The sequence below is a fragment of the Symphalangus syndactylus genome, chromosome 10 (assembly GCF_028878055.3).
Source record: "Symphalangus syndactylus isolate Jambi chromosome 10, NHGRI_mSymSyn1-v2.1_pri, whole genome shotgun sequence".
Lineage (NCBI taxonomy): Eukaryota > Metazoa > Chordata > Mammalia > Primates > Hylobatidae > Symphalangus > Symphalangus syndactylus.
This window is the reverse complement of record NC_072432.2, coordinates 119,384,950-119,400,411: the sequence shown is the minus strand read 5'-3', so window position 1 is coordinate 119,400,411 and position 15,462 is coordinate 119,384,950. Positions and strand designations below refer to the sequence as shown.

Below are 15,462 nucleotides of genomic sequence, written 5' to 3'. Positions count from 1 at the left end.
ACAATGTCAAAAGCTAACAAAGCTGTGCCTGTTTTTTGAATTATATAATTCTGTATTTACTAATATGTCAAAAAAAGATAAACTAGAAATCTCATATTTAAAAAGTAGTCTGAGAAATATGACATATTTCAACATTAATTACAAACAAAAGTTCCATGTTTGTTGTAACTCAAAGCAAAAAAGAAGTGTCTATATTTCACCATCTCTTTTTAAGGAGCTACTTAAGGAGAAATGACAGAAATGAGTAGGTACCTTCTAAATGCTTAGAATTCTCTATTCTATATGAAACAAGCTAAACTTATTTTCAGTGTCCATTTTAACTTTAAATATAGTGGAATGATTCAGGCCATGTCTCTGTGACATTAAGTGAAAATCCATCATACAGAGGAATAGCAACTCATGTGGGGTTAGGATCAAAAGCGAGCATGTAACACAAAAAAATCAGTAAGAAAAAAATACCCTTCAATCACACAAAACTTGGCAAGATGCTGGTACAAATTCAATAAAAAGTTTTATCTATATATGATACATTTGCCTATAATGTGACTACTTTTAATCACTACTCCAACTGTTTATAGGTAGAAAAGTAGCAAATCAGGTAAAATTAGGTAGATTATCATAATTTAGCAACATTTTAGAATGCACGTTATAGGGTTTCTCACTATACATCAGTATGAAGCTAAGGTTCAAATCAATTCTTCTCAATGGGAATGAAATGATGGTGAGGGTAACTAGGAGATATATCAATCTTGGCAGTTACACAAATAGAAGTCTTTTTTCAGTATACATGAGGGATGGGTTCCAAGAACCCCAGGTAAACCCAAATCTGCAGTTAGCCCTGCGGAACCCACACATGAACTTTTGGCCCTCCATATATTTGAGGGGTTTGCATCCCTCAAATACTGTATTTTCAAATGTGCATTGGTTGAACAACAACAACAAAATCTGTGTATGAGTGAACCCATGCAGTTCAAATCCGTGTTGCTCAATAGTGAACTATACTTTGAAAAGCAAAGCAGTATTTTGTCTTTTGTTTCAGTGCAGTATTTATTTTGAAATTTCACATATCAAAAACAATCTTGGTTTATGTTTGTCAGAGGATTTAAAGTTTGAGAAACATACTTCCCAGTCTATTGAGAAAATGTAACATAAAGAAAGTATATGTATAAATTAGAGTTAAGTGATTTCAACACTGCAGTCTAGGGCCTAGCACAGGTTTGTGCTGTCCCTCACCCTGTTCCAGGCTGTGTACTTCATTCTCTTCTGTTTGATGTAGTGGACACGGATAAACAGTAGTGGCTGGCTGATAAGAGAATCAAGAACTGACATCCAACAACGGATAGGCAACTCCTAAAGCCATCTGCTAAGGCTTTCAAGCCCTTTTCCTTTAGCTGAAGACAATGGTTATCTGCCAAAAGGCAGAACACCAGTCCATTTGACTTGGCACACCAAGTTTAATCTCTAGTTCGACTACTCCCACAACCTGAGCAGGTGCACCTCTATTAGGACTGGCCACTTTCCCCAATCCTCTTCCTGCCCAGACCTCAATGAAGGGTGCTCTTCCTTCCTCACTTTAAATGTACATAGTGGCAGGAAAAAAAACCAATGTCAATACTGAACCAAATGGGTAGCAAAATCACACTTTAACTGCAAAACTCAAGAGACGACACAACCTATGTAAGTATATATACATTTAACGTAAGGAAGAGCAACATATTCATAGATTTCTGAGGGAAAAGGCCTAATGGTGAACAAACACCATACAGGGATTAAAACCTAGTAACAAAATCCTTCTCTATAAACACTTCAAAGTAAACAGGGTATATGCTCATTGAAAGAAAAAACTGCAAATACCTGGTATGTTTCCACAGGCCTGTTTTCCATATTTAAGTCCCAAATTTTGACTGACAAATAGTCTCTAGTCATCATATATCGACCACTATGGCTGAATTTTACATCCGAAATAGAGGAGATGATTTCGGAAAAAAATGACCTGTTACTGGGATCTTCAGGTTCTTCAAACACTAAAAACAAAACAAAACAACACAAAAAGGGCAAGGTGTACAATATTCTGGCTTGGACAAAGCATTTCCTAAACAACCATTCACAAACTCCCTACAAGTGAGGTAAAATGCCAGGCTAATAAAGAACTGAAAAACATCTCTCTGGCTTCAATTCTCCTGAAAGCTTCTTAGGATAATTGAATATTGAAGTTGAAGATGCATAAGTATGCAGTATACTTTCAGTCGTATGACTAATTTAGAACCAGACTCACCTGGGACTTCTGACTTCAGTGCACCAGGTTTATTGGTATTATTCCTGCAATACGCCTCACTGACTGCCTATATCATCACCATGAGAAACACACCATCCTCGCCCATCCCAAATTCATACCAGGATTTCATTTTCTAGTAGCCAGGTAAAATTATTTTGGTAACAGGCATGTATCAATTTTCATGAGTTAATATTCAACAAGACAAGAATATTGTATCCTTTAGTTTTTAAACCAAAGTTTTTTTTTTTTTTTTTTTTTTTTTAAGCCAAGGAAACCTCAGGAGAAACCTTCCTAGGAAGCTCAAAGTAGGAAGGGAGGATGGGAAAGGAACAGCTCTACTTCAATACAAGGTTAGAGAGCCCAACCACAAGTTACCAAAGAACAGCATTCCATGAAAAATATATTCCTTGGCAATCAATAGACATGCCCCCCAAGAGAGCCTCCAGGAATAACCTGGAATGCCTCATGAGGAGGCAGGCAGATTACCAAGGGTACAAGTGGCTCTGGACACACGGGTTTAAGACTTGTAAACCTCTGTAATTGTACTTATCATGTCTGAGGCTTATTTCAGACAAACAGAATATGTAATCATTTTAAGGGAAGATACAATAAACTTACATTTAGAATGCCTATCACAGAGGGCAGATGCCCTCATGTCACATAGCCGAATAGTTCCTTTACTGCTGCTGTATACAAATGTGTTACAGCTGTTTGGATGAAATTCTGCTGCTGTAATCACCTCTGTTAGCTCTTCCATATTGGCAGGCTTGATATCCACAATGTCTAGATAACATTTTATTAAGGAATTTCCACTTAGAAAAAAGGGCAAATATAATTCTACATTTCTCAAACCTAAAACCCATTCATGGACCTAAGCAAAAATATTAATTCTGAATTGCACTCCACTGTTTTTATGAGTATAAATTCCAAAGGGATTAAAACTTTTTTTTTTTTTTTATTTAGATGGAGTTTCACTCTGTCGCCCAGGCTGGAGTGCAGTGGTGCAATCTCGGCTCACTGCAGCCTCCGACTCCCAAGTTCAAGCGATTCTACTGCATCAATCTCCCGAGAAGCTGGGGATTACAGGCACACACCACCACAACTGGCTTTTTTTTTTTTTTGTATTTTTAGTAGAGACAGGGTTTCACTATATTGGCCAGGCTGGTCTTGGAACTCCTGACCTCATGATCCATCCGCCTCACCTCGGTCTCCCAAAGTGCTGGGATTACAGGCATGAGTCACTGTGCCCGGCCTCAACAGAATATTTTTATTTACCCAATCATGCATCATGACTTGCATGAATTTCTTTTTCTAATCTTAATGAGACTATATATATATCTTTTTTGAGACAGAGTCTCACTCTTATTGCCTAGGCTGGAGTGCAATGGCACAATCTCAGCTCACTGCAACCTCCATCTCCCAGGTTCAAGCAATTGTCCTAACTCAGCCTCCCGTGTAGCTGAGATTACAGGCATGCGCCACCATGCCCGGCTAATGTTTTGTATTTTTAGGAGAGAGGGGGTTTCACTACGTTGGCCAGGCTGGTTTTGAACTACTGACCTTAGGTGATCCATCCGCCTTGATCTCCCAAAGTGTTGGGATTACAGGCTGAGTCACTGCAGCCAGGTGAGACTATTTTTACAATAAAAAATTCAAATACAATAGTCCATACATTTGATTACAAGAAAAAAAATTTTTTTTAGAGACAGGGTGTTGCTCTGTCATCCAAGCTGGAGTGCAGAAGCACGATCAAGCTCACTGTAAACCTTGAACTCCTGGCCTCAAGTGATCTTCCCACCTCAGCCTCCCAAACCGCTGGGATTACAGGTATGAGCTACCATACACAGACCTCACAAATTTGATTTTTAAAACAAAAAACTAAATTATAAAAAATAATCCTATTTACATAGATACAATGACAAATTCCTTAAAATTCCATGAATCCAATTTTACATCAATACATTATACCCTTTATGTTTAGCAAATAACTTTTTCCAGTATTTCATTACTCATCTACAAAGAAAAAAAATAAGGTGCCATACATATATGTATACAGACTATAAAAAGAAGGAATCAAATTCATTAAGGAGAGATGAAATAAATCCAATATGGGCACAACATGCCTTCTTCACCAAATACCAAAGAAAACCAAATGGATACTAAAACTCCTGTCTGTAATTTCCAGATGCCAAAGATTAATCCGCAAATCATCTGCAGATAAATATGTTTCATAATCACTATTAATAGAAATTGAGTTGATGTGATATGTATGAGCATTGGCAAATATTCTTCGTGGACTGGCCTCAACCATTAGATCCATAGGCCTAAAGACTGGCACCTGTCAATAAGACACATGAAAAACAGAAATTACAAAAGGCTCAGTTTCAAATAGCAATTAAGATTCAGAAAACTTCATTATTTTAGTTTTTGAGAACATAAAACAGAACAATATTACATAGATTTAGTTTTAAAAAGCAACTGATGTTGATCCTTTCAAGTGTTGAAGAAAAGAACAATGTGGATAATATATCTTCTTTTACTGGTTGCAATAGTATTAGAATTTGCAGTTCTTAGTTTTAATATTTTGCTTGAAAGATATGCCAAGCTAATAAATGTTTATGGTTCAGATTAAAGAGGATAAAAAGAAAATTAACCCATAACATCTAATTCTTGGTATTTTTTAGCTACAACTAGAAGATTTGATCTATATCTACTTTTCTGATTTCCAAAGAAAATTTACCTTGAAACTTGACCTTGTAATAGCTAACATGACAAACCAGAAGTGAAGTCTGATGGCGTGAAATACTGTCTTGTGCTTGAGTCCTGCTTCCGTCCCTGGCCAAAGTGAGACCTCTATGTAGGTCAGTTTCTATGTTTAAATGAGTTACTCAATGTTCTACCTGATTACAGAATTATTGGGAAAGGGGAGATAGACTGTAATTATTCCTATTCAAGCTCTGCTCAGGATTTGGGCTATGTAATATGAATACAAGCACTATCTGTGACATTTTTTTCTTATGTACTTACTCGTAGTGTAGTAACTGTAGTAGGATCTCTATACCTTCCATCTTCCTCTTTCAAGTTATACCCTTCTGGTCTTTTGTCCCTTTCACTGATTTTCCATAATTTTATTGTTTTATCTGGGAAGAAAATAAAGAAAAGTCCTTAAAATAATGAAGAAGAAAAACATTTTAAGGCATTTAAAATACGCTATTTCACATTTCACATAAAAGGATTCCATGGAAAAAAAAAAAAACCCTAATCTGACTTACTAAAAAATTTCCTATTATCAGCTGAATAACATACACACATGGAAATAAAGTGCAAAGATCGCTGGCACTCATATAAATTCTATGTGACAGTCAAATCAAGTCACAGGTCTCTATCCCTGTCCCTTAAAAGTAATTAAAGCTAGAGGAAAAAACTTGATATGCATGTGTGGTGTATGCAAACACATGTATGTCTGTACATACATGTAAACATATACATGTTCAGTACTGAATTTTAAAAAATTTAAAGGGAACAATGAAGTTGATTAAGACTGCCTATTATGTAGAATCAAAATAGTAAAGCTGCTCTCCCTTGCTCCCACTTCTTAGCAAAGCCTATCAATGGATGCCTCCTTTTTAAATGTTTCCCCCTCTTGTATCAGGGTTCAAAAGTAGGAAACAGGGCCTGAAGAAAACTGATTAAAAGCATACATCCCCAAGTCCTTCAAGAAGAAACCAAATTCCTAGGTATCAAGGAATATATAAAATGGCATCTGTTTAAAAACAAACTTTTGTTTTACAATTAAGTTTAGATTTACAGAAAAGTTACAAGAACTGTAGTGTTCCATATATCCTTTACCCAGTTTCTTCTGTCAACATCTTACGCGACCATGGTATGTGTGTCAAAACTAAGACATCAACTTTGTATATTACTATTAACTACAGACTTCATTTGGAGATTTAACCAGGTTTTCCACTAACATTCCTTTTCTGTTCCAGAATTCAAACAACACTGCATTTAGTCATCAAGTTTCCTTAGTCTCTCTGCCTTTAAGTTTCTCAGGCTCTCCTTATTTTTCTTGATCTTGACAGTTTTGAGTAGTGGTGGTGAGGTACTTTGTAGAATATCCCTCAAGTGGATTTGCCTGTTCTTTCCCTCATGATCAGACTGGGACCATGGGTTTTTAGGAACAGAACAGAGATGAAGTGACTTCTCACAGCATTGTTCAAAGGGATACATGGTATCAACATGACTTACAGCTGGTGGTGTTAACTTGGGTCATTTGGTTAAGACAATGTTTGCCAGGCTTCTCCACTATACAATGACTCTTTCACCCTTGCCATATTCTATTCTTTGGAAGTGAGTCACTAAATCCAGCCTGTACTTAAAGGGAGAAATAAGTTATATTCCCTGTAGGGAAGAGTATGTATCCATGTCTTATTTAGAATTCTCCTGCAGGAAGCATCCCTTCTCTCCATTTATCCATTCAATTGTTTATTTGTATCACTATAGGCTCATGCATGTTGATTTAAAACTGTTATAATCATAAAAGAACATTCTTATAGAAAAGCATACATTCCTAATGATCTTTCATAAGCAAAACGGTGTAACAAAACACAGTATATAAATACAAAAATATACAAAAAAATATACAAAAAACAGTATATAAAGCCATTTTATAAAAAGTTAAAAACAACTCAGAGAGATGCCAGTGACTCTAGCCTGGTAGTCTCTGTATCATATAGAAGAATGATAGTTGCCCCTAAGGATGCCCTTCCCAATGATGAAGTGTAAACAGAGAAAAGCTGCTAACTTTAATAATCTGTAATCTATTATTTCTTCTAAGCCCTATGTGACCTTGCTTATAATTTTCTTGTAGTTCAGTCATACAGATTTTCTATGTGTTATTTAGTTTATATATGTATACAATTTATAGATAGATATGAGCCTAGCCTAAATCTGTATTTTGAGAAGTATTTGTTCTAAATACTTGCAAAGTATTTGTGATGAGGATGACAACACCCCCGCCCCCTGGTCCAGTTGTCTTGTGGCCTGTTTAAATCCATCCTCCTTATTAAAGATCCAAATAAAGAAACCACAATGTATTTATGAAACTTTCAGATGAGATAAAATTAGTTTGTGGTGCCTAATAGTGTTTACAGGAAGAAAGCTCTTTAAAAAATATTTTTTCCATTAACACAAACACAGGACACATAGGAATTAGGATACATTTTTCAGTACAGTAGGGACAAGGCAGGCAGGAAATAAATCAGTATGTTAATAAATACGACATAAATTTTTAAGAAATCAGAATCCTTATGTTCTACAGCAGTGATATTTTATTACCTGGAGTTTTTGGCCCGTAACACAAAGTATGTGAGAATAATCAAACTCCATAAAACTGTATGTAAGATTATGTAAAAACACAGTTTTCAGTGGAGGCGTTATTAGATTCTTAAGAAGATCTGTTCCTTCCAAAACGACCACTCTGTGGTGTTCCCCTGAATTATCAACACTAATAACTAAAGCATTGGAGAAGCTACAGAAGAGCAGAGTTCCTCTCACCACAAGCAGAGGGTATGAGCAGGGAAAATCACGCTGCCGTTTCCTTTGTGGGAATGCAGCTTTATGTAAGACCCTAAAAACTTATCAAGAAGTTGTTAAGACACATCCTATTTGTGAGTGAACTTTATATTATTCATATATGGAAGACTCATGGTTGACAGGTCAGTTTCAGGTTTTCTGCAATGTAGAGGAATTAATGAGAATTCAGAGGAGCAAAAGAAGATTAAAGAGAAAGAGAATTAAAATGCTTGAAGGAACATTAAATTAACTCAAGTTATAAGGTGACTATGATGTCCTTTAAGTAAAAATGATCTGGGAAACCCAGTTCATACAATGATCATGGAAAGCCAATGCAAGTATTTTTATAAGATTAATTTTGGTTAATCAAACCTGGAAAGTTTGGTACTATTTTCCACCATTCTCCCACAGATGTAGTTTTTATATAGACCCATTACATTGGGGGGGGGGGGGGTGTTACTATGCTCACAGAGAAAAATACACAAAATAATACAAAAGATATCACTCAGAATCAACAGATGTTGACATTTTTCTCTAAGTTTCCTTCTTTCCAAATAGTTTTTCAGATATAGTTCAAGTCCTACTCCTCCCATCCTTTTCCCATCATACCCAGACACAACAGTTCATTTGATTCTCATAATCTGCTTTATCCGTCCACATTGGACTCTATTATTAAGCACTTATTTTAGCGTTAAAAAATGCAGCTGCCAGTTAGTTGTATTTTACTTAGTATTAAGAAACAAAAGACAAAAATCTACAATGCATGCTCTAATGTCTTTAAATAAGATTTAATCCATAAAGTTGAAATGAGATTTGCTTCGAAATAACACTGAGGAAGAGAGGAAGGGGAAGGATCCGAGACACAAATTAGCCATGAACTGAGGAGTGTCGGAAGTGGATGATGAGCATGCAGGGCTTCATTATACTATTCTCTTGACCTCAGCCTACATTTAAAAAGTTCTCTTTATAAGAAAGCTGATGTAGCCCTATAAGAAATAAACTGCCATAAAAATATTCCAATATATAAAATGTTAACACATTTCCCTACGAACATTTACTTCTAAAAGTAGAAATTATATCAATGGTTTAATTATGTATCATCTGATGCCAAAGAACAGTGTCTAAAATATTTGAAGCTATTTGAAATAACTTAGTTTACTATATAAATTAAAACTGACCCAAGACTAGAAGCTAGCATATGACAGGAATAAACTGTCCCCTCCACCCATGGTGCTGTGGGTTACAGGCTTTAAATAGTTACTTCTGTTTATTTTTCTTCTAATAAGGACAAGAGAGGGGAATGCAGTCTATTGTGAAAAGAGAGAAGGCAGAGGGTACGAATCTCAATGGACTGGTTGGGGAGAGCTTTCATGATCAGAAAAACGGGCACCCAGGAGGCAGCCAACGCTGATGGCATCAGGCATTTGTGAAGAGCATTTCTAAGAACTCATACTGTGGACGAGGGGCATCAGTTAGATGGAAGTGCTGAATTTCTTCCCCCATTTCATCCCCGAAGTCATTTAAGTATATATTCTGCAAATGTTTATGGTCTAGGTGTTAGAATTTGCTTTTTAAATTAATAGTGAGGGGATGAGAAAATAGGAGGTTTCCCCTCACCCTACCACCAACCTCAAAAAAGTTTTAATCACAAACTTTTATGGACTACAGCTACCCAGAAACTAAAGTATCTCCTCAGTCACTCTAATGATTCCCTTTAGACTCAAGACCCCAACAAAGTCCTAACAATTCACAGGAAGAAGTTTTTCGTAAGAACAAAGAGAAAGCACCCAATTCATCATAAAGGATTTTAAATTCTGGTAGGGTCATTACTAACCTTTTTTTTTTTGAGATGAGTCTCGCTCTGTAACCCAGGCTGGAGTGCAATGGCGCGATCTCGGCTCACTGCAAACTCTGCCTCCCAGGTTCACGCCATTCTCCTGCCTCAGCATCCCCGCCCCAGTAGCTGGAACTACAGGCACCCACCACCACGCCCGGATAATTTTTTTGTATTTTTAGTAGAGATGGGGTTTCACCATGTTAGCCAGGATGGTCTCAATCTCCTGACCTCTTGATCCGCCCGCCTCGGCCTCCCAAAGTGCTGGGATTACAGGCGTGAGCCACCGCGCCCAGCCTGTCATTACCAACTTTTAATCCTCACTTAACTTTTCTTGGGCCAGGCATAGTGGCTCAGGACTTTGGGAGACTGAGAGGGGCAGACTGCTTGAGCCCAGGAATTCAAGACCAGCCTGGGCAACATAGGGAGACCCAGTCTCTACAAAAATGTTTTTAAAAAATTAGCCGGGTGTGGTGGCACGCACCTGTGGTCCCAGCTACTCAGGAGACTGAGGTGGGGAGATCGAAGCTGCAGTGAGCTGTGATCACACCAATGCACTCCAGCCTGGGCGACAGACATTGTCTCAAAAAACAACAAAAAACTTTCCCTGGGCAAGTAAACAGTAGGAGAGGAATCTCCTTCCAGCCATGTGGATTGCTGGGACGAAGGCAACGTGCTAATGGTGGTCAAGTAAGAAAGTGCTCTCCTATAGCGTATCCTGGAATGGAAACCATCCTTTGAGTATTTTGTATCTGCAGTTTGAGATACTCTGTGTAGAGTTTAGAAACACTTAAAGAGGAATAAATTAACATTTATTGAGCACTTGCACTCATGATGTATGTGAAGTTATTTAATATTCACAATACTATAATAAAAAATTGCTATCTCTAGTTTGCTGCTGAGGAAAATTCAATTCAGTGTTAGTAACCTGCCCAAGATTACGAGACTGAGAAATGGCAGAAATAGTACCTGACCTAAATCCAATGGTATAGCAGCCTATTCTTTTCACTACAAATTGGGGGTGTAGTAAACAAAAAATTGCTATCTGAGAATCTTTCAGAGAATCTAAAAACTGCAAGTGAACAGTAAAAAAGTAGAGTTTACCTTCTGTATAGAAACAGAGAAGTCCTTTTTACAACTATCTCTGTTAAATGATTCCTCTCCTAGGCTACAGGATATGTGCAACAGGTACACACAGTGGGCACATGGAAAGAAAATATGTATACTTACCATTGGTAGACAATAAAAACTGAGCAGCATTTTTCTGGGGTAACCACCTAATTTTGTTGATCTTTTCTTCTATTTCTAAACTTTTCAAGTAGTCAAACTCTGGTTCATGGCTCTGGAAGGTGCTGTAAACATTATATTCTCCTCTGCTATGAGACTGGATTTTGTTCTAAAATGAAAACAAAAATATATGGACCATTGTTGAAAAATATTTCAAAATAATCAAATACGTAATCAATTCCAAAGGACCCTGCAAATTCTCAATACCCCATTAGCTGTGTCTTTATACAATTACATTCTGTTTTTTATATTTCTAAAGGCCTTCAAGGATTAAATGAGAAAACTTAAGGGGGAAAAGGCTAAATAAAGCTGAATAAATAAGCTCAATTCATTAGGGAAATAATGACATTAAATATGGATCAATTTGATTTCTAATTTACTCTTATGTATTTGATGGTATAGAGGCATACTGATGAAAAAAAGCTCTGAGCACCCATAATAAGGAAGTTCATCTAAAAATAATGATAAAGGCTTGCCCAGAAAGAGCTAGATGAGGCACACCTTCTTTCTACGCTCACTTTAGGGTCAACTCCCCGATCTGTTATTTAATATGATGTATTGTCCTTTTCCTTCCTGATGCCTGTCTTTTGGTTATTTCGCTGCTGAAAACTTAAAAAAAGAGCTCTTATAAAAGAAGGGATACCATTTGACCCCTACCTCCCGCCCCAAGACCACTGTTCCAGACAGCTTTGCTACCAGTCAAGTCCATATTCAGCACTACCCAGCAATGGCCCCATGCACCTCCATCAACAACTGCTTACTCGTCTTAAATTCGCTTTCTCATCTTATGAACCTGGCACACATTGATGACTAATTTCATTTAGTATCACTTTGAAAAAATATAATTTAAGCTATCTCATAAAGGGACTACTTGTGAACTACTTTGGTTAGCAATAATATCTCAGCAAAAGTGAGAATTACCATGTTCAGAATTTCATCTTTTGACCTATTATCACACGATTAAAAACATTTTCATAAAAAAATTTAAAAGTCTAGTTCAAAGAACCACCTATGGAAAAAGTTTAAGTAAAAAATAAAATGAGATATTATTGACACTCAACTATTTTAAGTAAAAGTTAGTTACCCAGTGAAATGTTTAGGACTTCTTGATAATAAAAACAGCCTATTACTATTCTCCATATCAAAAGGAAACTTCACTGAATCATCTTGAAAGTCTATGTTTTGGGTTGTTTTTTTCCAGCAGCCTGATGATCTGGGTTGTTCATTCATGGATGGTTGCATTTGAACCCTTGGAGAGCAGTATCAGTTATTAGAGGGCAAGTCTGCCAATAAGAATGCAGTGTCCCACAAACGATCCACATATCGGGGATACACAAGGGGCAAAAATCAGACTCAGAGCCTTGGTCTCATCACCATACCCATACACCAAATTAGACAGCCTATTCCATTAACATATATAAATACTCCAGTATCACTTTAAAGCTCCACAAATCTTTTACCTAAAATGACTCACCCAGTCTCACAAAGTTTATCATTATAGTCTACAAGGAAACCACAATACCATTAAGCAGGCAACTCGATTTTTAATATAAATCCTGCGTTTTAGACTGTTTTTTTCATCTAACACTTAAAGAGACCATAGTATATAGTACTATGTACACTAGGGCGTAGAGGGATAGACAGAATCCCCATGTTCAAGTAACTTATGTATGTCGAACTTTAGTCAAAGTAGAAAACTGGTTATGGTCTACACAATTAAGGTAAGCAATATGAAGGGCCAAGGGCAAGCCACACATTGTATTTGATGAGTTAAGAAAAGCACAAAACTACAGAAATATTTTCTGAAACAGAACATGAACATCTTCCTGTAGACTCGTGGATAACAACATGAGTCTACGAAACATGATATCTTACAGAATCCAAAAACAAAATCATAGAGGTATATGGCAGTTTCAGTGGACTGCAAGAAGCTCCATCTCTTTGCAACAGGAAATAAATATATGTATCACAAAAGGAGAAAATTCTGTCTAAAAAGCTCAAGATGCCAGGCTGAGCACATGCACTAGCCTCCCCTCTCTCCTGAAACTTTATTAAAATTATCATAACAGAACTTTTAAAAACAAGTCCACAGGACAAAGAGTAATGGCAGAAATGACAGCAGCAGTAACAAAACAGAAGAGGCTATAAAACAGATGGGTACAAGTGGTAACTGACAGTAAACCGCAGAGAGCTGCAGCAGACTTTTCCTAACACTTTGGGAGGGGATGTTTAGATTATAATGATCATGATAGCATTGTTCCCTGCACAAAGTACAGTGAGCAAGCTTGAATAAAAAGAAACATAACCATATACTCAACACTGAGCCACTCAAATGAGAATGCATCAAAATCAAACACAACTTTTTTTTTTTTTAAAAAAACCTCTCCTACAGTCATACAGAATTGTGACACATCCTTCAACAATTCATACTGGCTTTACCTGCACAGCATTTTCACCTCCCTCTCTTTTCTTGCTTGCCTTTATGATCACTATGAGAATCATCTTCCTAACCATACAATCTATTTGCATGAAAGTTTCTACAGTAAGTTTAGATGTGCTTTATTCCCCAGCACCTATAACAGTACTTGGCACATATAACAGGCATTCAATAAAGATTTTCAAAGCAGGACTTAGAATGAGGTATGTCACATACTTTACATACATTACAAATACAGGACACAAAACCAAAATCACACATTTTCAACACAGATGCTAACAGAATTCACTAAAGGACATCATAACCAAGTTTTAAAGCAAAGTCATAAAGACTGTACTGGCATGAGGATAGACCAATGTGCCAGTGAAACAGAACAGATGGCCCAGAAACAGGCCTAAATGACGACAAAGGTTGCCTTGCTGGGCAATGGGGAAAGGATGGTCTTTTCACTAAATGGTGTTAGGTTGACTATTCATAGGAAATAAAATGAAGCTTGACCCCTTGCCTAAACCACTTGTAAAGTGATTACAGATAAGAGATATAAATGTGAAGGTACAATAATTAAGTTTTAGGATAACATGACCCAAGAGAACTTTTCTGCAATGATGGAAATAGTCTGTATCTGTGTTGTCCAGTATGGTTGCCACTAGTCATGTTGAGCACTAGGCACATACTGAACACCTAAAATGTGGCTACTGCAACTAAGGAAATTAATTCTACAATTTATAATAATTTAAATTTATTTATTTACTTATTTATAAGGTGGTAAGGCTGACTTTATTTAAAGAGGGCTATGGAGACAGGGACCACTGCAACAGGGTCTTGCAGTAGGGGAGAGAGAATGGACTCAACTCCCCATTAATTTGAATAGCCACATGGATCTAGTGGCTACAGTACGAGTCATCTAGTTCTAAAAGATAATGGAAATGTCTTCCCTGGATTTGGGGGTTGAAAAGTATTTCTTATACAGGACAGAAAAACCAGTAACCCTAAGAAAAATACTGATCAACTGTATTATATTAATCTCTATTTATAAAAATATACTATTCAAAAAAATGAAAAGGCAAGTCGCAGAATGAAAAATACTTCTAACAAATGTGTGGGGTTTTGTTTTGTTTTGTTTTGTTTTTTAAAAAAGATAGGGTCTTGCTATATTGCCCAGCCTGGTCTCGATTTCCTGGGCTCAAGTGATCCAACCAATTCAGCCTCCCAAAGTGCTAGGATTACAGGCGTGAGCCACTGCACCTGGCTCCTCCAACAAATTCAGAGTTCATCTGCAGAAAGTGTAAAGAAAGTCTACAAATCAGTAAGAAAAATGACACACAACACAGAAAATTATAAGAGATTTCGATAGTCACTTCCAAAAGATAACATCCAAATAGCCAATAAACATATAAAAAGCAGCTCTGGCTAGGAGTGGCAGCTCATGCCTGTAATCCAACACTTTGGGAGGCCAAGACAGAGGATTGCTTGAGGTCAGGAGTTCAAGATCAGCAACACAGTGAGACCACCCCTAACAAAAAAAGAGAGAGAGAAAAAAAATTAGTCAAGTATGGCAGTGCACGCCTGTAGTCTCAGCTACTGGGGAGGCTGAAGTGGGAAGGATCACTTGAGTCTAGTAGTTTGAGGCTGCAGTGAGCTGTAAGCGCACCACTGCACACTCCAACCTGGGCAACACAGAAACACCCTGTCTCAAAACAACACAACTACTATTCAATCTCAACATGAATCACAAAAGTAACTACAAGGCCGGATGTGATGTCTCACGCCTGTAATCCCAGCACTTTGGGAGGCCGAGGCGGGCAGATCACCTGAGGTCGAGTTCGAGACCAGCCTGGCTAATGCAGTGAAACTCTGTCTCTACTAAAAATACAAAAATTTAGCTGGGCATGGTGGTGCATGCCTGTAATCCCAGCTACTCAGGAGGCTGAGTCAAGAGAATCGCTTGATGAGAGGAAGGGGTTGCAGTGAGCGAAGATCGCACCAACTGCATTCCAGCCTGGGTGACAAAGCAAGACTTCATCTCAAAAAAAAAAAAAAACAAAAAAACAGTAA

The 15,462-nt window shown here is 37.2% G+C and overlaps 1 protein-coding gene across 4 annotated transcripts in view; it reads right to left on the bottom strand.

The window, feature by feature from the left end:
* PPP2R2A (protein phosphatase 2 regulatory subunit Balpha) overlaps nucleotides 1–15,462 on the bottom strand; it is an 80,543-nt gene that overhangs the window by 5,409 nt on the left and 59,672 nt on the right. For all 4 annotated transcript variants that reach the window (XM_055295752.2, XM_055295753.2, XM_055295751.2 and 1 more), the window contains 5 exons: nucleotides 10,914–11,079; nucleotides 5,303–5,415; nucleotides 4,436–4,613; nucleotides 2,894–3,058; nucleotides 1,855–2,024 (listed from right to left, as the gene is read on the bottom strand). In XM_055295752.2, coding sequence (XP_055151727.1) covers nucleotides 1,855–2,024; nucleotides 2,894–3,058; nucleotides 4,436–4,613; nucleotides 5,303–5,415; nucleotides 10,914–11,079 — 792 coding nt within the window. The remainder of the gene's footprint in view (nucleotides 1–1,854; nucleotides 2,025–2,893; nucleotides 3,059–4,435; nucleotides 4,614–5,302; nucleotides 5,416–10,913; nucleotides 11,080–15,462) is intronic.